The sequence below is a fragment of the Stylophora pistillata genome, chromosome 5 (assembly GCF_964205215.1).
Source record: "Stylophora pistillata chromosome 5, jaStyPist1.2, whole genome shotgun sequence".
Taxonomy (NCBI): domain Eukaryota; kingdom Metazoa; phylum Cnidaria; class Anthozoa; order Scleractinia; family Pocilloporidae; genus Stylophora; species Stylophora pistillata.
In genome coordinates this window covers 12,441,692-12,464,463 of record NC_142523.1, presented here as the reverse complement: position 1 = coordinate 12,464,463, position 22,772 = coordinate 12,441,692, and the positions used below count along the sequence as shown (strand labels likewise).

The window sequence follows — 22,772 nt, the reverse complement described above, 5'->3', positions numbered from 1 at the left end:
GGCCCGTTAAGTTACCGCAGTCATCGAGAAACGGCCACCTGATCCGAGAGACCAACGTTGCTCTGTTTCTGAGTGAAAAAAATACTCTGTTTCTAGGTGAAGTCACAAACGACACTGTGATAATTCATTTGAACAGCTAGAAACCAAACTACACCCGAAGTTACTCTCAATGAGGCCATTTTCATCGTTTTTTGTTTCGTTTCGATAAGTTTTAACTACCCACATTTTACCTGTAGCTCTAGACTTTATTTTTCACAGCTGTTTGTTGCGTTGGGAAGTTGATCAAAGTTATAAGATATTCATTATATTATAAGAACAGTTAGCAGTTATCATCGGCTTCCGTTTGAACTTGAAAATCTTATCCGGTTGGAAAAGTCGCCTCTACTTCGCGAGAAATTCTCAGTACACTCGAGGCCGCTCGAGCTACATCACACACCTTTCTGATTGGTAGAAGTTATCGGAAATATATCGCGTCTTCCAAAAACGACTTATTTTTAATTATAACTAAATAAAGTATATTTCGGAAGCGGAAAACGGTTGTGACTGTCAAAAACTTCGTAACGGCTCGAGAATTACGACAAAACTTGAAATACCCAAGTTATCCAGCGCGGCTGAGAGAGGATAACTTCTCTCGAATAATAATGGCAAACACTATTATAAAAACAGCCTTACCCGAACACGGGTCTGGGGTTTGGCCGGAAAAATTGCGAAAAAATATGTTCCTCAATATTCAGTCTTTAGTTAATTAAGATTTTTTCCATCTTGTATATGAGATTTTAAACCTGATCCGTTGGTCCCGTTTCAATATCCACGGTGTTTTCATCGGTCTGAATATCTTCGTGCACACTTTCGTCATCCGAACACAAATCGATTGTAGTGACTGGGCGCACCGAGTTGCCGTCGCCTTGGCAACCGACAGCACTTTCCGCCGGCTCTTGTCCTTGAGGTTGCGCGGTCTCCATCCCTTCAACATCTACTATTGAGACCGGAGGCGTAGGGGAAGTCGGCGTGGTACCATCTACGTCAACATTCTCTGACTCAGGTGACGCCCCGGGTGGGGTCCCCACAGCTGAATTCGTAGACGAACCCTCACCCCCTCCAACACACAGCAGACAGTTATAAGAATCCATGGCTTCTGCACGCTCCGGGCTTAGTCCCACGCAGGCGAGGTGATACCACTTCTGACAGACGTCGCACTGCACCCATCCCACTTCATCCCCTTGGGGTCGTGTGCACGCGCCGGCGGCGCAAATCTCATCATCATCGTCATCATCTTCGTCGTCGTCTTCTTCGACATCAACCATCTTTTCTTTTTTCACTTTGACGACTTTTTCTTTGTCTTTTCGGCGACGTTTCTTTGGTGTCTCTGATGTAGCAGGAGCAGAGTTCGTTGAACTAGCATTCGATCCTCTTCTCGCTGGCTTTTCTTTATCTTCATTGTCTTTTTTCTTGCGCTTCCGTTTGACTTTCTCTTTGGCGGATTTCGCCTCAAAAAGCTGCCGACAAAAACAAGATTCCTCATTACGACTTGCATTTCACAACAGAAACCTGTTTTGAAAATTTTAAAACGCGAGTTACAAAACGAAAACACAGTTGTTGAGTGAACTGATGACTGCTGTTGAAACTTGGTGGCTCCTTGGTAACAGACGTCGGACTTTCTTAGTTAAAAAACAAGTGCTGTTGTATAAATACAATTTCTAATGTATTCGGAATATCTAAGAGGCATTCCACGGAATTTTGGATTCGGGTTCTCGAATTAGATTGGTGAAAAATTTTCAATACTCAAAGAACTGCGCGAAACAAAAAGACAAGCGCAAGAAAATAGGATTTGATTTTTTAAACTTCCTTCTCAGACCCAAATCACCAGCCATTGATGCTGGTAACAAACCCTTTAACTCACAAAAATTAATGGCTTTTAATTTCTCCTGATAACTTAACCCCTGAATCGAATAAAAGGTTAAGTGAACAAAGCAACTGATCACCAATTTCAGACGTTCCTGATTATCAAACAAATTCTTTATGTCAGTGCCATAGGAAATGTAATTGAGAACCGCCTCCCGGTTAGCTCAATGGATAGAGCGCTGGACTGTTGTGCGGGAGGTCGAGGGTTCGAGCCCCGGCCGGACCAACACTCAAGGTCTTAGAATAATTGAGAAGAATTTGCTACCTTTCTATAACATCAAGAAATGGTTAGATATTCTAGTCTTCTCGGATAGGGACGAATAAATGGAGGTCCCGTCTCCTGCAGGTTTGGGGCAGGAGACGTTAATTTCCCACACACGAGATTACTGTGTGATGGATGTCCTCCCCTGGGGTGGGATGGGTGGGTTAGGACAGCAGGTCCACATCAGCTATTACAGCTGCCAATCAATCAACCTGCTTAAACAAATAAATGAACTGCAACTGCAACACTATGGATCATATGAATACCAGTGTTGTTAATAAGTTTGGTTTTGTTTGACCAAAAACGCTCTCCTTTGGAATCGCCCTTATGTTTCTCACCTGCGTTTCTTGTTCTTCTTGGCTTTTCTGACTGAGGAGTATTTTCCACAGCTGTTCCGTTTCATCGAGCGACACTTCCAAAAGATCTCCTTCCATCATCATCGTTTCGGCTTGCCGTCGTATCTCCTCCGATAAAGTCGGCCTAACTTCGGCCTGCGCACTGTCGTTAGCTTCGTCCGTGACAGACACCTCACTCGACGCTGATTTCTCGGCGTTTTCCGATTCGGGTCCCACTTGAGCGAGACGAAGTAACGCAGCCGACGCAGACAAGTTCTCCGCGCTCACTCCTTGAGGCCAGGCTGCAGATGTTCTACTGAGAAACGTGAGAAGACTCACAACATCTTCGTCCGCCAGAAACTGCCTGGCACGATCCTGCCAGTTCATTGCTCTTTCAGTGAGGAATTGTAGCGCCTCTCCCTCAGGGAGCCTAACAGGAAGCTTCTGTAGCGATACTAGCAGCGACAAGATCGTTTCCAGGCGGGGTCGCCTCGACCTTGAGCAGAGCGGGCACAGATACTTGAGCTCCTTCGCCGCTTCCAGCGCGGCGGAGCCTTTACCCATGGATTTGCCACCCTGGGTACGCGGAAGGGGAACACAGGAGCCGTGATACCACTCCTTACATAGCTCACACTGTAGCATAAAACCGTCGGGTCCCCGCCGGCATGTACAGTACTGTCCGTCCAGGCTTTCCCCAAGCTGTCTCTTCTTGTCTTCTTCTTTCTGTCTAGCTATGTTGACTAGTCGCAATTGCCGCATGCTTTGCATCTCTTTACTTTCCGCTTCTCGGAACTCAGCGATCTGTAGGGCAGGATCCCTACCGATGTACTCGTCCAACGCCACTAGCTCAATTATAACTTCTCGTTCTTTCTCATTTTTTTCTTTCTCGGCTTTATCCCGTTTTTTGCTGCCGCGAGGTTTGGGACAAGCTTTGTATGATCCCACGTCTTTCCGGGGTGATAAGATCTAAGAAATGCGATACAAATTGAACATCTTTGAGTACAAAATTTACAAAAGACTTTTTCAAACTCAAGTTATAGTTCAAATCACAAGGCCTGTGGGCTACCGAGGACTGGCTCCAAATTGAAAACTTTTCGATCGCGGTAACAAAGCGCAGTTTAATGTGCGTGAGATCTTAACACTCGTCGTCATGCTGGGCCGGGTTGTTCAAAACACGTTCAACCTAACCCGAGGTTAGTGTAAAGTTTCAATTTCGTTTTATACTCTGCAAAAGAAGTATTCTTTTGTATTTTTTCCCATTAGTTTCGAGTCATATTGATATAAAACCCAACGAAACGTTTGCTCTCCAACCTCCAACAAAGTAGCTGAAGAATTCTTTTTGAGAAACGTCCTTGCGGCTCGGTCCCTCCAGGCGCGCGCTGCAGCTACTTGGGATTCCATCTGAGGGAGCTGCTCCAAGCGCACGGGAATAGGTCTACCTCTCATCACCAGGGCTTCCAGGACGTCAAGGTAAGGATAGTAGTCATCATTCTGGGATTAACAAAGAACTCAGCTTAGCACCCAGAGTTTAAAACACACCAGCTATAAGCGAATGATGACGTCATAAAAAAACGATAATATATTAGGGTTTCGTAAAGGGTTGTGGGCCGATGAAAGTACTTGTTTCACAGCAGACATATTGGATGGCAGGAACAATGAAAAAATTTTGAATAAGAAAGAAATTTTTTCCCATGGGTAAAATAATCTATTGTTTCTGCCAACCAATATGGCCTGCTGTGCAAAACCTCTACAGGGGAGTTTATCTTAGGACCAACTGACTCAAACCGCCAGAATTTATCCCTGACTCCAAGCAACCAAGAATACTGACTCTTTCCCAAAGAGAAATTATGCAAGTCTTTCTTAAGGTAACCATCGATACCCTCCCTCTCCTCCCCTACTCCCACAATTCCATCCAATTAGACTTTTTGCTGAAAAAAGGCATTGTGAGAGATGAGAGTAAACACCAAAAACACACTCTCTGACTCGTACCTGGACAACTCGATTTGCAATTCAGTTTACAAACCCCTTAGACCAAGAGCAGACCCTGCTTTGCGGCGAACCTCTTCGCGCGAGTCAAAAACCAAATTAAGTAAAAAAAAAAAAAAAAAAAGAAAAAAAAAATATTGATGTTAGCACGCCCCGCGGAACTCTGTGAGTGAGGCGCACTTCTAGAGTTCCCACGGAACCCTGATTTTTCTCAAATCGCGAGACGGACTTCGCCGAAGGGCGAGACTACTCGTAGTTTACGAACCACTCACGCTTCTTTTACTCTTGATGTCCCCAACAAGGGTTGATCCTTTAAATTCTGATACCCTTGAGCAGAGCTCCTTATTTTTATCACCACCATACCTGCACATGATCAACTTTGTCAGACCATTCACGTGCTTTACGTAGTGCTTCTTTGAGCGCGCTCACGTTTGGAAGATACAGCGGAACACGTGATGCATCTTTTACTATGGCTTCCACTGTAGTCATCGCATGACGGGGCCTATAAGGAGAGAGTGTGGTGTATTTTACACGAGGTGTTTGATAAATATGTCACTGAAGTAACGAACTGTGTGTGTAAAACAGCTGAATCTAACGATAGGACCTGCAAGGATAAGAGAGCTGTGCGTGACACTGTAGCATTCCGGGTGCGTTATTTAACTATTTCGATTGTCACACAATATTGGCTGACAGAATCTGGTCATTAATGTACCTGGATAGACGGTAAAAGTAGAAGATGAACGCTGTTGGTTCTTACCTGGCTTGAAGACAAAGTTTTGCCTTTTCTTCCCACCGTTCACCTAGAGCTACCAGACTACGAAGCTCGCTAACGGCTTTCTCAATAGCTGGGGGAAATAATGCCAATAGTTGTTAATAATTTAAGTTGCTATAATTCTGAAATTTCTACCATAAAACACATTCTATTTCAACGAATAAGGCGCTAACCAACTTAATATATGGCACCACGTCAAGAAGTTTAGTCAAGCTTTGTAGATCTTGAAAAGTTAAGTTAGGGAAAGTTCACGGACATACCAGCTTTTTGCGGAAGTGTGTTTCCAGTCTCAAGTAGCTCTTGAAGAGCATCGAACGAAACATCTTCAGTGTTCGCTAGAGTTATGTTCACTTGCTCTAACCACTTGGCCAGCCGTAACTCCTAAAATTGAAAGTAAACTTCATAATCAAAGATTCAAACAATTCACAGGACACAACATCGAGTATGACCGCAAAACATTATGGAGCCAAGCAGAATCAAGTCTAACCTGTTTGAGTTTTGGGATCTCTGGTAAGTCAACATCCAGTGTGTGTCCATTGTCCAGGAGTTGTTGAAGTCTTGTTGTATCTGTTGTGCCACTTTGAATCACCTTCTGAGCTTCGCACTGGAAACTCTCCACATGTGTCATAAGTTCCTGAAGAATCGTAAACAATCCCACCATCAATGAGGTACCAACCATTCAAACTTGATATCCTACAAATGGGTGCCACACCACTCAAACAGTGTGTTGTGTGACATTACTTGAACGTAATAAAATCCTTGCGTGACATCATTCTAACCACTGTGGCGTTGAGCAACGGACTGAGCGTTTTAACTCCAAAAGAAATCTCCACAGGTGGCACAAAGGATCGTTAAATGACCATAATACTCAATTACGTTAAAAACAGGTGGCATAAATGGGTAGGAAGTAATTTATGTGTGAAAAAATCGGTACAGAGTAAGGGTATTTTGACGCCACAATTTTGTGCCATGCACCATGTTGCGTTGTGGGAAGCTTTCCGTAGAATGTCTACAATCCAAAATGGGGGCTTAACGGGAAATTCTACCATCAATACTGCTAACATTTGATTCCAGTGTTTATACATTTTGGTGGTTACTTCCTAATTTTCCTCGGTTTGATGACAACTGGTTCCACCTGTGGAGGTTTCCTTTAAGCTTTGGTACGATCCAGTGTGCGCCACTTACTTGTACGAGATCGGCTTCTCTTACGACACAAGGTAAGTTCTGCAGCTGCTGCATGAACCCTTGAAGTTCATCAAGACTTAAACGAGTGGCTGCTACGTTATCTGCACCACTGTGGGGTCTGTATAACAAAACAACAAACATTCACAAATGATGACCCTGCTTTGATTAGTTACTTGCGCCAAATGTGAAGGCTACAAGTGGCAGACATTAACATACAACTCACAAGTCACTAGCCGCATAGCAGGCGTCTTACCCGCAATCATTTATTCAACCGGCTATATTATATTTAACAATTATTCGACGAAGGCGAGGTGAATATCGTCGAATAATCCCCGAGACGAAGTCGAGGGGATTATTCGACAATATTCACCGAACCTGAGGCGAATAATTGTTTTAGTATAATTTCAGAGCTGAGCAAGAGAGAAATTTCTAAAATCATAACATTTTAGTAACATTCATTAACATTTTATTTTAACATTTTATATAAACCGCGTGGAGCGGTTTATATAGCGTCATATAAGGAACCGCTCGACCAATCAGATTGCTGCAAACTCTTTGTTCAGCTCTGAAATTATCCTAATATGAGATACAATGGACGGTGGAGGAAGGGGGGAGCAGAAAAAGGTGAAAAGTGATTTTTATTGCCCTGCACCCTTCCCTCTTCTTCTTTTTGTCCGTCGCCTTCCCTCCCCCCCCCCATACAAATTAATTCCTGTCCCCAGACTTCCACGGCTGTAAAAATCAAAGATGGCGGCTACAGTTTTCACCAAGAAAATCATGACTGAGCACTCGCTTGTCAAACTATACTCAGTCACTTGTTATCATAGCAGGCATGATTAACTTCTCGATATTCTCCCCCTTTCTGAATTTCTCCGTCACTTCTACATCTGGAAATTGTAAAATGTAAGTTGTGGTTACAGGAGCTCTTTACCTTGTCCTGTGTTTCCTGCTGACTAACTGCACAGCAACACTGGCACATCGTTCAGCTTCAGTAACAGCAGCCTTAAGCTGTTGGAACAGGTCACAGTCTGGAAATTGGCTCTGTTCCGCAGTGTTTACCAGATCCTTTAGTTCTGATACATCTGTGAATAACCATTGGGAACAACAATTATAACATGCCTCAGAGAAATGACTTGAAGGAAGAAGTCGTCACAGAAAAATGTTATAACTGACCGAAAAATGGAATAACAAATCCTTTATTCCATGGTTTAACAAAGAGCACGAGCAGAAGTTTTGCTCACTAATCGCATTTTTTCGAGCCCCGTAAGCAACTCGCAAAAGATCCACCCATATTGTATGTTTGTTTACCATTGAATAAGATGTGTTTATTGACATGAAGATATTCGAGTCTTTTACAGACATACCGACTTTAGGATCTGATGGATCTAGAGCTCTTTTTACTTCAGTTGCCCAGTTGTCAAAGGAATCAGCTCTTCTCTTCAGACGCAGAAGCATTGATGGCAATTCTTGCAGAGTGTATCGATATCTGTCAACAGTGTCATCAGTTAGTTAACCAAAGCAAAGCGCGCGCTCTGATTGGTCAATTTAGCGTCCCCCATTTTCCCATGGGTGTACGCTGCTGACGAGAGCAAATGCAAAGACTATTTTTCCGCGCGCGCTTGTTTTTTTTTCTGGTCACGTAAGATTTGTTAAATAAAAGGGAACTCTTTAGCTACAATGTATCAATGTTATGTTATAAAACAAATGTTAAACACCACAGCGTACACTATTGAGTTATGGATGCACTTGGGAGGTTTGCTAAGCACGAAAGAAGCGTGAGAGTCGCTCGAGGCGATAGGCGAGAGCGACTCTAGCTTCTTGAGTCGACGCTTCGAATTGAGTGTACGCTGTGGTGTTTACCATTTGTTCATTGGAAAACACTCATGGACTATGACATCCACGAACCTTCAACTCCCACACGCGATTAACATGTAACTTCTTCCTATAATATCCATACATTATCCAGCAAACAGGTAGTAAGAATACTCAAACTCATGAGGTAGAAGTTATCTTGATTTATCATCACGTTCACACTGAAAAATTCTTAATAAGGAAATGTGTAGCGGCTAAAGGAGAGAATTGGCACTTTAATCTTGAAAGTTCGAGCATACCTTAAGCTCTTTTCTGGAGGTACACAGGGGCAAATGTCTGTAATACAGTCAAGACAGACGAGTTTCCCTAAAGCAAAGAAAAATAAAAACACTACTTATCTCTCAGGAATGCCAAGAAAAACTCAATACAAACAACATCTTTAAGTAATTAACAGGCACACTTAATTTGGCGCCTCGCTCGATTGTTTGTTCCGCACCTTCCTCTCTCGTTCTCGTGGCCTGCTCAAAAGTATTGTTTCCCTCCAAGTCTTATTTTAGCATTTTAATCACGGCGAAAGCGATTAAATAAAATAAATGACCCTCGCAGGTGAGCTGCAATTAAAACAGTCGTAGAGGCTTCAAAGAAACTGAGCTAAAAGCCACACTTTGGGAACGAGGCAATTCTTTCCCGTAACGACAACTGTGAAATTTTAAGGAAATGTTATTGACAATTAAACAAATTCACTACATTTGTAACAACCCACCAAGACTACAATGGCACTGAACTGCAGACAGGAAACAGGTCGTTTTGCACACACCACATTGTCGTTCATCGTCTGGCAACAACTCAAATGCTTCACCTCGCTCAAACTCTGAGATGCCCTGTCATGAAAAAAAGTTTCAATATGTATTAATCTTGAAGATCACAACTCAATTACGAACGAGTCTAGCTGAAGATCGAGGATCTTAACCAAGGCTGTGTCTTTCATTACTGGCTTTTTTGAGACTGAAGTCAGGGCTCGACACTAATGATAGCCCACTAGCCAGTTTGGCTAGTAAACAAACTGAAATTGTCTTAACATCTGAGATGTAACTAGCCACTTGGCTAGTAAGTTGAAAAGTTAGTGTCGAGCCCTGCTGAAGGAACCTTTGAATCAACCCCACCCTAGAGGGTGGTAAATCATATGAAAGCTAGTTAACATTCAACTTCCATTAGCGACCAAGACAATTTCTCCTTAAAAAATATCAACATAATATCAAGCAGACAAGTGATGGGGATAAAGAAAAATATCTATTAGGGGATTATTTGATCCACCACCAAATTCTCAGAACTAACATCAATAAGAATTGGGTGGCAGATCATAAGGGGAATGACCGATACGATCCTGGGAACGAAGAGGTCAATAGTACTTCAAGTGACGCTCTTGAGTTATCCTACTTCTTTTTCATGCCTAGCGTTGAAACCTACCATTTTAGCCAGCCTATGCCGCCTGTTTGCCTCCTTCTCCACGACAGCCAACATCTCATCATAGACTGCCTTGGCTAAGTCCAAATCTAAACCATCAGGATCTGCAGCCATCTTGCAAACTAACTCCTCATGAGAAAATACTGGGTTTCTAGTCATCTCACGGTAATGTTGAATACACTTACGTCCAATTGGAAGCTGTAAAGTAAGGGGGGGGGGGAAACACAATATGCTGAGGACAAACACCAATCAAAATAATGAAAAAAACAACTATTGATACAAGGACTAACAGGAATTGAGAGACAAACAGTAGTAATGGCAGATATTAGATCTGAGCCCGCGTAAAAGCGGTTTTGTTTAAAGGTGCATGGAATCAAGGCACTTGGGCCAAAGGCTTTGTAAATTCTCAAAGGTATCACTGTATATTTCAAAACAACTCGCATTTTCCACTATTTTTTTACTTTTATTGACAATCTGAAGCATTCAAAAGGCAAAGATAGCAATGATTAGACGTTGTATTAGTAGAAGAGATTTGCAGTATTCAGAAAATCAACTAGGATGTTCTTTTCCACTCTTTTGTCACACATATTGGTTTGCTGATAAAATACGAAAACAGGGGAAAGTAAGATTATAATGAAAATATAAACAATACTTACCCAGTCTGCTGTAGCAAAATTAACAGCTTCAGCTAAATTCAGGCCATTGTTGAATCCAGCATGATATGCCCTGGGGAATGTGATTACAAACTCCCCTGCATACTGATTGGTTCTAACCACAGGTACACCCTTAGCAGTTAGTGCATTGGGATTAATAATGGTGACGAGTTGGTGAAGAAGGTCAGGTTGTGCCTCGAAGAGTTCAGGGGCTGCCTCCTTCATGGAGCGTTCAAAATCCTCAGCATTGTCACCTGGTACACCATACCATGTTTTGGGCTCACCCCTTTAAACAAACAAACAAACAATTACAATCTCAAGATAATTTGATTTTATCAACTGAGTTGACAATTTAACCCTTTCACTCCCGCGATCTCATTTGTAATTCTCCTTACAGTTGGACATACAATTCTTATGATGCTGGTTCAGAGAATTTGGTACTGGATCAACTAACAATCCCCTGATTGATACTTTTCTTTATTCTCATCACACATTTGCTTGATATTGTACTGATTTTGTAAGGAGAAATTCTGTCTTGATCACTCATGGGAGGGTTAAATTGGCCAGCATAAAGAGTTTCTAAAGCTGATATTTCAAGCATTAGCCCTTCATCAGAGCGAACAAAGGAACTGTGGATTGTGTGTCTTTGTAAATAGAAATATAGACCACTTTCATAAATGGCTGCCGGATTAATATTCTTTTGTTTAAATTAAATTAGCCTTTTTGGCCTCGTTCTCCAGTACAAAATTCAAAACAATACATTGTCTCAAGCGAGGCCAGAAAGGCTAATTTAAATTTAAACAAAAGAATATTAATCCAGCAGCCATTTTTGAAAGTGGTCAATGGAGCTATGCCATTAGTAGTAACATGGTAATGTGAAAAACACAAGTTTAGAGTAAAACAGTTGAATGAAAATAGTTCATTGATACCATGGGGATTCAGAGTGCCAATTAGAGAGAGAAATTTTTGTTATAGACTTTTGCAGCTTTCTATACTATCTACACTGATCTCACTTGTCACCCAGGGCTGGGTTGCGTGAAAGCGGGTTAATGTTAATCTAGGATTTAAAAGTTAACCTTGGTTTTAATTTCTCATGTGGCGTATGAGAGCTAAGGTTTTGTTGAGTTATTTTAATACGACTTGAAACTAGTGGAAAAAAATACAAAAGAAAAATTTACAATAACTCAGGGTAAGGTTGACAGTGTTTTGAACGACCATACCTAGAAGTAAGCAAAATGGCTTGAAAGAAATCAATCTAAACTCTCATAGTTTTAAAAAATTGACAATTGGGAAAAATATCCTCTACCACAATTGAAAGATGGCTAGAGATCTTTCATTAAAAATCACTGTTATTTAAACTTCTACAACCAGGTCAGAATTTGATATAATTTATATAATTATATATATATATATTTTTTTATTTTTGCATTAATTAAAACTTAAGGAAAAAGTATACAGCTAATGTTTATTTTACTCCTTCCAAAGTATATATATATATATTAAAAAAAAACAATGTTCTAACCAGTGCATGTAGTTGATTGAATAGCTCCAATGATCTTCATTGTGCCAACAGAAACTGCTGAAACACATGCCAACATATATCCAAGGGACCTATGAGAGAAAAGATAAAAATAATTGGCAATCAAATTATGAATTAAAACAATAAAATAGGGTAAATATAATTTCCATGGTGTTACCCCTTCACTCCCAAAATCAAAAGATAAATTCTCTGAACTTAACTCCATACACTGTTTACAATTTTTGCTTTGAGAATTTGGTGTCAAATCAAATTAAAGTTTTCTTTTCATCTCATCACCTCTATGCTTGAAAATGTATGAATATTGTGAGGAGATATTTCTTTTTTGTCACTCCTGAGTGAAAGACTTAAATTCATTCAATAATCCTGTGCTGATTAAAACACCACGTTAATAAAAAAAATTCAAAACAAAAAATATATATGATAAAGAGAAGATAGTAATAGTAATAGTTTTTATTTATTATTAATAGTAATAGTAATCAAAGTTTAATGTCTTTACGTGGGGCATAGTTACCCATATTGCCCAAGCCAGAGGCTCAAGTATGAAACGCAAGACAACAACCCACCCATCCCATCCCACCCCAGGAGAGGACATTCATCACACAGTAATCTCGTGCATGGGAAATTAATGTCTCCTACCCCTAACCCTGCAGGAGACGGGACCTCCATTTATTTGTCCCTATCCAAGAAGACTAGAATCCAAGAAGACTAGAATATCTAAACCATTTCTTGATGTTATAGAAAGGCAGCATATTCTTCTCAATTATTTTAAGACCTTGAGTGTTGGTCCAGCTGGGGCTCAAACCCTCGACCTCCCACACAACAGTCCAGCGCTCTATCCATTGAGCTAACCAGGAGGCGGTTAAAGACAAGCCACAAGTTCCAGCTGCCAGGAAGTTGATCAGATGGATCTTACATCCAAAATCTAACAAACTCCAGCATAAAATTTTCAAACAATGTACATGTAAATGCAAGCCACATTATTAGTTTTGGTAAGATTTAGTCATGAACGAACCTTCATTCCTGATATATCTGCACTGATGTGGGACAACACTGATCTCTCTAAATTTGCAAGGTTGTTAAGGTTCCAGCCTGATTTGGCATAAAACTGAAAAACATTCACACGAAGATATTTTAGAGTTAATAAAATCAACGCCCTCAGCTAACTTGGTTTTACCAGCTGAGTAAATAATGTAAATTGGCCACATAGAGAGTCTCCGAGGCTGACCTTTTGAGTGTCGGTCTTCTGCCCTTCACTCCGATGAAGGGCTGATGCTTGAAATGTCAGTTTTAGTGACTCTTTACACTGGCTAATATACATCATGAACTCATTTGATAAAACCATTATCATTTTGTTACGCCCCCCCCCCACCCCACCAAAGTAGCACCACAGTTTTCTCTAGAACACCAAAATAATTTGTACATAGTGTCAACAGAACCAGATAATGTAAAAGAACTCCTCCAATCTAAAACTAGTTACACATCAGGCAACTTCAAAGGAACACTTCCCTGAATTATATTCATCCCATGTATAGAGGTTTTTGCACAGCAGCCATGTTGGATGGCAGGAACAATAGATTATTTTACCCATGGGAAAAAAAAAATTCTTTCTTATGCAAAATATTTTTATAGTTCCTGCCATCCAACATGGCTGCTGTGCAAAACCTCTATACAAAGCAGTTACAATCCTAACTTACTTTTAAATGACCTTGTAACCCAAGGTAGAAATAAATCTAAAACACACAAGCTCCCTTGCTAAAGACAAGTGTGCACAGAGTACACACTTTCCCCTTTGTTGTGAATAACTTGAACCTTGCTGTATAAATATTTTCAGAGCTCTTTTAAGGAAGTTAACATACGATAAATTTGAGACCCTTACTTCCTCTTCACTAGTGACAGCATTAAATTTAGTTGGGAATCCGCTGCCGTGTGTTGCTGTATGAAGATCAGCACCATATTCAACTGTCACCTGAGAAAATTATCACGCAAACTGATTAGTCCACAGTGGTGAAGATTTGAGCATTTTTACATGTATGTGGTGTTTCTTTGATGCTTATAGATATTGATTAATTTCACGATAAAATAAACTTAGGAACATCTAATGTTTAGATTATCTCACTTACATCTTCATCCATTGTTGAAACTAGTCTCCAGAACTCTTTCTCTACAACTTCAGTAGGTACTTGCTGAGGAAATACAAGGAAAAAAAAAACCTTTTACATCTTTTGTCAAGATGCATTCAAACCCATTCCTCTGACTTCAGAGATTACAAAATCTACTCAGCACAATGTAACACAATGTACTAATCTAGGGTTGGTACGTATAACAGAACACCCCCTCTGTGCATGTCCCCTTTGAGACTTTCATTTTTCATGATAATTGTTGAAAATTTCCTCATTCTATCGTGGGCCACAAGATAGTCATTGGCACCCAAATATGTCTTGGTATAAAGGTTGTTTCTCAGACAACAAAGATTAAAATTTTGTCTATGTATTCCAGCAAAACCTGTACATTACCATCCAAAATTTCTGCCAAAGTGAAAGAGAAGTAGTACCTCTGGTGGGAGTTTAAAGTATTCTCTCTTGAAATTATCTGCCATTTCTCCAAATGATTGCAATGTGTACTCTCTCTTGGCTTGCTCAAAGCCAAAGGCCTCCTGTGGCTTCTTGCATTCCTAAAGACAAAGAAAAAATAATTAACCAATCAACTCCCAAGATCTGATTGTTAATTCTCCCCTCTGGCTGCTACACATTATTTTGAATGATCAAATAATTGCAAGAGAAAAATTATTCACACAGAGTTGGTAAGTCAACCAGCTGGCTAAATCAGGCATTCAGTCAATCAGTCTTCCACTCAGCCTGTCTGTCTATCAGCACAGCCAGTTGAATCAACCACTCAGTCAGTCAGTCAGTCACTCAGTTGGAGTTTATTTGTCTGTGTGTCTATCAGCCAACCAGCTGAATCAGTCATTTAGTCTGTCTAGTTGTCTGTTAGCCAGTTAACTAGATAGTTAAATCAATCACTCAGTCAGCCAGCTTGACAGTCATTCATTGGTGGTTAGACAATATTCAAAAGAACAATTGGAACAACTTCTAGAGACATCACACCAGAAAAATGATTTATATTTTCTTACCTCTGCCACACATCTAGGGCATCTCCAATCTCCACGTGGAACAGATGATAAGGGTGGAATAAGACAGTATGTGTGGTAACTGTCATCGCACCCATCACAAAGCAACATACTTTCTTCAGAATCACCACGACTGCATACTTGACAAAGGTATTCATCAGGCTAAGCAAATTGAAACATGTAAAATTACTACATCAGTATTTAGTACAATTAAAAAATAAAAAAAAAAAACATTAGTTCACAAAAGTAACAATATCTAAGGCTTTGTATGTGGTATGTGCTGTGGCCTCTGGGTTCAAGCCCTGGCATGGGACGTTGTGTTGTGTTCTTGGGCAAGACACTTTACTCTCACAGTGCTTCTCTGCATCCAGGTGTTTAAATGGGTATCTGCGAATTTATTGATGGGGGGTAACCCTGCGATGGACTAGTATCCCATCCAGCCATCCGGGAGGGGGGGGGGGTTACAAACACTCCTTTTTGCTTTGTGCCATGGAAACTGAATTTCAGTGCCAGCCTGATGGGCTGAACAAGGTTGCAACAAAAACATTCTAGAAAATCGCATTACAGAAATCTATATGCTATCTTCAGTTTTGCACAGGTGAAGAAAGCATTGATTGTATACTCCAGTCAGAGAGATAACAAAACATCATTATGATGTCCAAAAGCTCAACTTTACTAACTAATTTGCCTATGGAAAATGAAAATGGTGACATCAGAAACATTTGAACTCCAATAGTAGGGTTTTACTTCTAAGTAGCTACTAAGCCTACCAAAATAAGCTGAGAGTTTGAATAAATGTTTTTCCTGCTGGCTTGTCTTACAGGTCTTCTCCTTGTCAACTCTGGTTCCTTCTGCATTAAATTTTCCAATTTAAGTTTCATGCTTTGTTTCTGTCTTGCCATTCTTTGTTTACCGGGGGATGGCATAGCATCACCATTCATCTTGGTTTTACGAGGTGAGGGTTCAGTTTTCTCTTTATCTTTCTCTTTCTCTTCCAAGCTGTTTGTGATCTCAATCTTGACTGGGCTGTCTAGAAGTTCTAAGGGTTGGAAAAATTAATAGGAAATTGGAAAAATTAATTAAGTTCTAAGAGTTCTAGGTGACTGCTGTAAATGGAATGGTGCACTCTATAAAAAATTTCTCTTACAGTTCAAGCATCTGTGTAAATTTTAGCAATTGTTTATTCCAGCAACACATGTAAAGGGGATTATAATTGTGTTACAATGATAGAAAACAAAAGTGATACATGTTGTCATAATGTGACCTGGTGACAGCTTCACTCTTGACTATTTCAAAGGTTGTATGTAACAATAGATTAGCAAGCTCACAAAGAGCTACTGTAACAGTGTACACCGTGTTTTAATTTATACAGCAAAGCTTTATGCTCAACTTGAATTGTGATGTGCAAGATGCCTCTTCAATCCAATGAACTTTGATCACAAGGTGGGCATCTCAGAGAACAAGCGCAAATTATTTCTGAGTTGTGACTGGTGGATTGTAATTTGCTTTACTAAAAATAGCTTGTTAGACTTTGAACTTCAAAGTTAACAAGGACAACTTTGATTGTTGTAAATATAAAAAGTCCATGGATGCAAAATTCCTGAAATTTTAAAGATCTATATTTAGGCATTTTCCTCAATAATACCTTCTTTTATATTAACTTCTTGTTTGGGTAACAATGTCCCCTTTGCGACACCAGCCATCTTGGGTCCTGGAGCAAGAAACTGCAGTTTCTTTAGCTCAGGGTTATTTTCAAAGTCTATTGAATCAAGCTTTTGAAACAAAAATGAAACAAAACAAATAAGTGATCAGAAAGCCATAGTGAAAAGGAAATGCAAGTCAGTATAAATATAATAGCTACAGGAGCTATTCCCTGCAAGGCTGTTAAGTCAACTCTCTTTGAAATTGCCAACTAAATTACAGAAATATCTTTATTTCACTTTAATCCATTAACCCCTAGGAGTGATCATAATCTAATTTCTCATTACAAATTCACCCCCTTATCACACACTAAGATCACCAGAATGAAGAAAGTAATCACCAAACTTAGACCCTTTGATTGTTAAACAGATTATCCTTGTGGGTATCAAGGGAAATGTGTAGAGAATATAGATCCTGATATGAAGGTGTAAAGAGAGTAAATTGAGAGTAAACGAGTCACGGCTTACTACCTAACCACCTAACACAAGCTGACTTGCAAAGACAATTTGGTGACTTTGGTGGGGATTTAGCGGCCAAACTTTTCCCTTCTTGCCAAGCACTATCAAACAGCTAGAGACCACATAGGTTGAGAATTACGCAAAATGTGCAGCTTACACACCTCTTCGGCTTTTATAACCTTCTTTGATCTCCGGGACATTTGGTAGTTAGTATTAATAACACCTCCATTTGGAGCATACTCTTTTTCTTTCTGATCTTTCTTGCCATCAGCACTCTATAAGAGAGAATACTATAATATTTTAACAAAAATATTAAAAATAATGGCTCCGTTCTTTCATTGCCTTAAGTTAAAGCAGATTTACTTAAACAGGATCAATCAAATAATGCAAGACTTTCTTTCAGATTAACCACCCATCGGTGCTAAAAATAACTGGATTCCATGAATGATGCTATTGTATGCAGTACAAGACAACAATAGATAAAACAAATGAAACCTAAAACACACAGACAGACAAACAAATCACCTAAACAGAGTGACAGACAAACAGAACCACAATTGATCACTCACCCAAAATAGTTTAAAACTTAAACAAACAATATAAACAGAAAACACACTCACAACCATCAAAATATGTCACATTTACCTTTTCAACAGTCTATTAGGGGAATAATTCTTGATAACACCAAACAACTGACAAGTTGTTAAGAATTTACTATATAATCTTTTTACATTTGATATCAATTCTGCAGCATGCATCAAACAACTACCATCCTCAAAGGATCTTTTTTGGCTTTCAGCCCTTTAATTAACCCTTAAGAGTGATATGCATTTCTCCCTTAAGTAATACACTGGAATGAAACATTAAGATCATGAGAATAAAAGACTATAGAGCAAACTCAAGATACTCTTGATCATTAGAGAAATTCTCCTTATATGTACCAAAGGAAATGTATAGAGAACAGTGTGGAGAAATGACAAACTGATGCTGGGGTGTAAAGGGTTTATCTTGGTGTGTTTATCCGAATTATCCTACGGTTTTCTTTTAAGAAGTTTCAATGTTGCAACCTTTAAATATAGACATGCATGTATGTGAGAAAGACAGAAATACCAAGAAAACCATGCATGATCAGAATTCTCCCTTTTACTTTTAACAACAGATGAAAGAAATTTTCAAACTGGTAGAGAGATCCTTCTATCTATTTATTTTTAAAGAATTCCAAGCTATTTCAGGCATTAATGAAAAGTACAACAAGCAGTACATTTTACTAGTTACCAGTCTCAACAGGAGAACAATGCAAGATGTGGCAAAAGATGGTTAAATGAGAGAGTGGCGAGTGCTGGTAGAGATTGACAACCTGCCTGAAGCCAGAACAGGATTGGTCCTATCTCCACTAGGAAGAGAATGAAATGATGATAATGATGATAACGTAGAGCTCAAGTAATTGGAAAACTTAACAAACCCCTGGCTGAGGATCTCCAGTGAATGCTCCTGCTTGAAATATATCATAAGGGTAAAGGTACTTTTCGTAATTCATCCTCAAAAGAGATGGAGCTGACTTTCCAAGGAGATAACCCATCTGTGGAAACAATCAACAATGGCTTATTGATAGAATGTAAATAAAAATACCTGATTTTTTCAAGGGAAGGATGACATCACCACTTTTTTAATTCTTATCTAGCCAATACACAATAGTCTTCCTTCAACCAACCACCTTTTGCTCTTAGTAAAACTGTAATAGTGATTCACATAAGACTTCATTGAAATCCTAAAAGCCTGGATGTTGATGATCAAAAAACACAACAGCAGAAGAGCTGTGTGGAAGCAGACCATAGAGGGAACCCTGATGCAAAAGATGCACCAATCACAGCAGTGGAATTCCATCCAATAACAGCTAAGCACAACAGCATATAGAAGACAACATTGTGAGACTTGTGATTACAATCCTCTTTTGAATTGTACTAGTGATAGTTTCAAGGAGGTTTTGGTAAAAATGCTCTCCTTATTTATATTTCTTTGAGCAAACACCTTGTGAGGTGCATTACCTTGGATGAATGGGGACAGACATTTCAATATACATACCTTTCTTGCCACAACAGACCACTTCTTCTTCCTTGTGACATATTCAAATCCTCCCTCTTCGCTTACAGTCTAACAAAGAAAGTTTTCAAACTCAGATAGGACATAAAATGTCAGAGTTTTAAATTAATTAATAACAAACCCTATACTTGCTTATAAGCCAATAGTCTTTGTAATATTGGATGTTCAGTTTCCCTTATTAGTGAAACTCAAGGGATGCATGGATTGAAGTGACTTTCTGTGCATCATCAACTTCTGCTTAAGTTTCACAAAGCCATATAAGGTAATACCAATGAAGAATTCAACAGTCTATCAGATATCACTTCAGGCTGTTCTCTTGCACCCCTTTACTTGCATAGATAAATAGCACTTTGGAAACATTAACTTTACATGTGTAAGTATATTTTTTTGATGATTCAACAAACAATTATCTGGAAAACATTCCAGAGTAAGATAACAGGCAACAAACAGTCAGCACTCACAATGTTAACTTCTAGCCACTCAGATAATCATTAATAACCAAGAAGTAACCTGCTTAAATGACCTATTGGTTTAAACAACAATACTTGTGTGTAAATAATGGCTGAGACAAAGTTGATTAGATCACTGTGTTTGGGTTGATAAATTACATCTCAACATTGGATTTCTGTATAAAATAACTAAAAGATTATTAATGAATAACTGTTTGTGTTAGAAACTAAATGACACTGATGTTTAACAAACTTTAATAAGATACACTTTGCATAGTACCAAACAATTTGATTCACATCAAATTATATAGCAAACACTCCTACAGTGATTGAAAATGTTTGCTAAACAAGACAATGCAGACACTTTTCATCATGATTTTTATCAAAAGATCATCCTCTCATGCAGCAAAGCAACTGTACCAAATAAACAACTTTTGGATCTAGATCTATGGTTTCAGGTTTTGAATATAGCACCACAAAAACTGTCAAACAAGAAGAACTATGCACAAGAAGTTGGCAAGGCACAAAGATTTTCCTTTGATTGAAAGAAATCACTGTGGATCTTGATTAAGAATATTTCAAAACTGTGTATATGTTATCTCATAATCTATAAACAATTTTAACACAAGTGCTTCCTAAAATTGTTAAACAGTTGACATAGTTGGATGAGAATTAAAGCAGATAACTATACAATTGATATTTACAATGCTTTTAGTTTCCAGTTGGAGTTTGGTATCACAACTTCCTTTCTTCTAGTTTCAACCAGCAGATCATGACTGAAGATGGATCTTTGTAAAACTCTGATTGTCTGGCCAACAAGCCACAAACTCAACTTAATCCCCTTCAATGAATACTTACTAATGAAAAATGTTATGTCATCCTAAATACGTCCATCAAACTGAAAACATTTCATTACAAGCAAAATATTTCCTTGCGATGAGGGAACAATTTGGCAAACTAGATTAATACCTTTTGGCCATGATTCATAGCAGAAATACTTGAAACTATCGGGGAAAAGTTGTGGAACACACCCTTAGGTAGTGGTATATGGTTTAAAACATGGCTGCCTAAAGGTTCGCTATCTTGCGTTTCGAAATAAAACAAAGAAATTTGGTAATAAGACAGGTAATGATGAAAGGTCTGCCAAGGCAGAGGAGACCACGAAGTCTATACCCCACATTACGAATTCTTTCTGAGATCGCCTTTCCTGGTCATGAAGGGTACAAACTTCCTGGAACAAGCCGAGCAGCGCTTGAGTGATCTAAACTATTAAGGAGATAAAATAATTATGGGTCCACGTTGCTTGCACAGCAACTGGTTTACCAAAGACTTCGTAACGAAATATCCCTCAAGTTTATTTTACCTTGTGAAGCCGAAAGAGATCCAAACTTTTCCTCTCAACTGTTGGTATTTTAAAAGTTGTACCCTACAAAACGAACCATTAAAATGGTGGGGCCAGTTAGACCTTTGAATATACGTTAAGAATAAGAGATGAGTTGTAAACATGGCTGCCATCGATCTTAGGATTTCAAAATTGTGAATTCTCATATACGAAGAACATGGGTAACTCGTGATGTATATTTACCTGAAGTTCCCAAAATTTGGCGAGGCTATCCAAAAAGTTTAGTTTCACCCTTGTTCTCGCCTGTATAAACAAAGCAACAGCTATAAACGATGATCGGTTTGAGAAAAAAAAGAAAATTGTGATGGGAGGGACACATGGTTGGTTAAAGCCTATAGTCTGTGATTCTTGATAAAACTCCGATCTTCATTTAAGAAAAGAACGAGCGCCAACTTTTTTAGATGGAGCAATATATACAAGAGAAGACTAGAGGCTACTTTGTGGGTCGTTGTGAGTTAAACACGACGTTTTGTTACAAATAATATCCAATGGATTTCTCGAAAAAGACGAATAGGTATGTGTTACCTCAAGTTCATTGAGACGCTGAACCCTCGGCGTAAATCTAAAAGTTTCCACATCTACTGAAAACGGAGGCTGCCATTCCTAAAATTAAACATTAAATTTTGTTTAAAGTCCTCTTTTTCTCCAAATAATGCTTTCACATGGAAAAAATAAGACTTGGTAATCGAAAAAAGACTATTTCTAACCGGGGGAGGCCGGACTTTGCAGATGCCAGTTCTCTCTGCATAAGGCCTTATTTTTGCAATGTACGCCAAAGGGTCCTGAAATTCCTCTTCAGTTGGTTCGAAAACTGGGGCCTCTGGAGGTGGAGTGAAAACGAACTCTTCCCCTTCTTCCTCCATGGCTGTTGTTGAGTCAGGACAGGACCAGCCATTTCAAAACAAAGGACTCACATTTCTCACAAACCAACGCCATTTTTAAAATCGACTAATCATCTCGTCTGACTGACGGCTTTTGTGTCTTTATATTATGAAAGTCACATGATCAACTTTCCTGGTTGTGATTGGATCTGTGTTTTTTTATGACGTAAAGTTCCGTTGAAATGGAACGGGTCCTACACACTGAAGACTCAAATAAACGTTAGTAAACAAAACATTTAGGTAACAAAAGTTACTTCTCTAGACACAACTCAAGCCATATGGGAATTTTATTTGTCATCTGTGGCTTCATATTTCATTAGTCAAGGAGATGAGCTTCCGAGACCACCATGAACGCACGTTTCCTGTCAAGAATAAATTCACGTGACCCTCGTTTACACGATTTTCAGAGCAATTTATGTAACAAAAGATTCGAGTGGTTTCCTGATCAAAAAGTGAAATATTCGTTTTTGACGGTTGCAAAAAATGTACCTCAACCATTTACAAACAAGTCTGAAACTTAACAAAACTTTCGCACCCTTACCAAACTGTATGGTATTTTCCTCGATCCACTGATCTGATTTCTGAATCTTGAAAACGTTCTTGTAACTCGCATGACAAACGTGACACTGGATAAAAAGTTTTCAGGGTTGTGTCAAATATGATCAAAACCAACTGGTCTTACCATTGAAGCGCGTAATTGACCTGGTTGCTGTTTTAAGTTACTATTGCAAGTCTTCACATTT

At 39.2% G+C, this 22,772-nt stretch overlaps 1 protein-coding gene across 1 annotated transcript; it reads right to left on the bottom strand.

The window, feature by feature from the left end:
* Positions 1 to 773: 773 nt before the first annotated feature.
* On the bottom strand, positions 774 to 22,115 carry LOC111339408 (lysine-specific demethylase 5C). Its single transcript, XM_088760259.1, has 29 exons — positions 21,856 to 22,115; positions 21,674 to 21,751; positions 21,332 to 21,391; positions 21,110 to 21,172; positions 19,280 to 19,348; positions 18,660 to 18,776; positions 17,359 to 17,472; positions 16,684 to 16,810; positions 15,809 to 16,077; positions 15,042 to 15,200; positions 14,463 to 14,582; positions 14,032 to 14,094; positions 13,788 to 13,877; positions 12,924 to 13,016; positions 11,894 to 11,982; positions 10,375 to 10,657; positions 9,722 to 9,916; positions 9,018 to 9,135; positions 8,554 to 8,620; positions 7,807 to 7,928; positions 7,374 to 7,524; positions 6,443 to 6,560; positions 5,745 to 5,891; positions 5,518 to 5,638; positions 5,243 to 5,330; positions 4,849 to 4,987; positions 3,811 to 3,990; positions 2,503 to 3,465; positions 774 to 1,496 (listed from the first exon to the last, which is right to left on the bottom strand). Exons 1-29 carry the CDS (start codon positions 22,009 to 22,011, stop codon positions 777 to 779), a joined length of 5,079 nt encoding a protein of 1,692 aa, XP_088616385.1. The 5' UTR covers positions 22,012 to 22,115; the 3' UTR covers positions 774 to 776.
* Positions 22,116 to 22,772: the final 657 nt, after the last annotated feature.

What these genes read in the sequence shown, in the direction of transcription:
- LOC111339408 (XM_088760259.1), bottom strand. Translation starts at nt 22,011, where the DNA reads ATGGAGGAAGAAGGGGAAGAGTTCGTTTTCACTCCACCTCCAGAGGCC. An exon ending in GCAAAGTCCGGCCTCCCCCG is followed by an intron (nt 21,752 to 21,855) that starts GTTAGAAATAGT and finishes GTTTAATTTTAG; the next exon opens with GAATGGCAGCCTCCGTTTTC. An exon ending in ACAAAGTTGATCATGTGCAG is followed by an intron (nt 3,991 to 4,848) that starts GTATGGTGGTGA and finishes TGTTAATCCCAG; the next exon opens with AATGATGACTACTATCCTTA.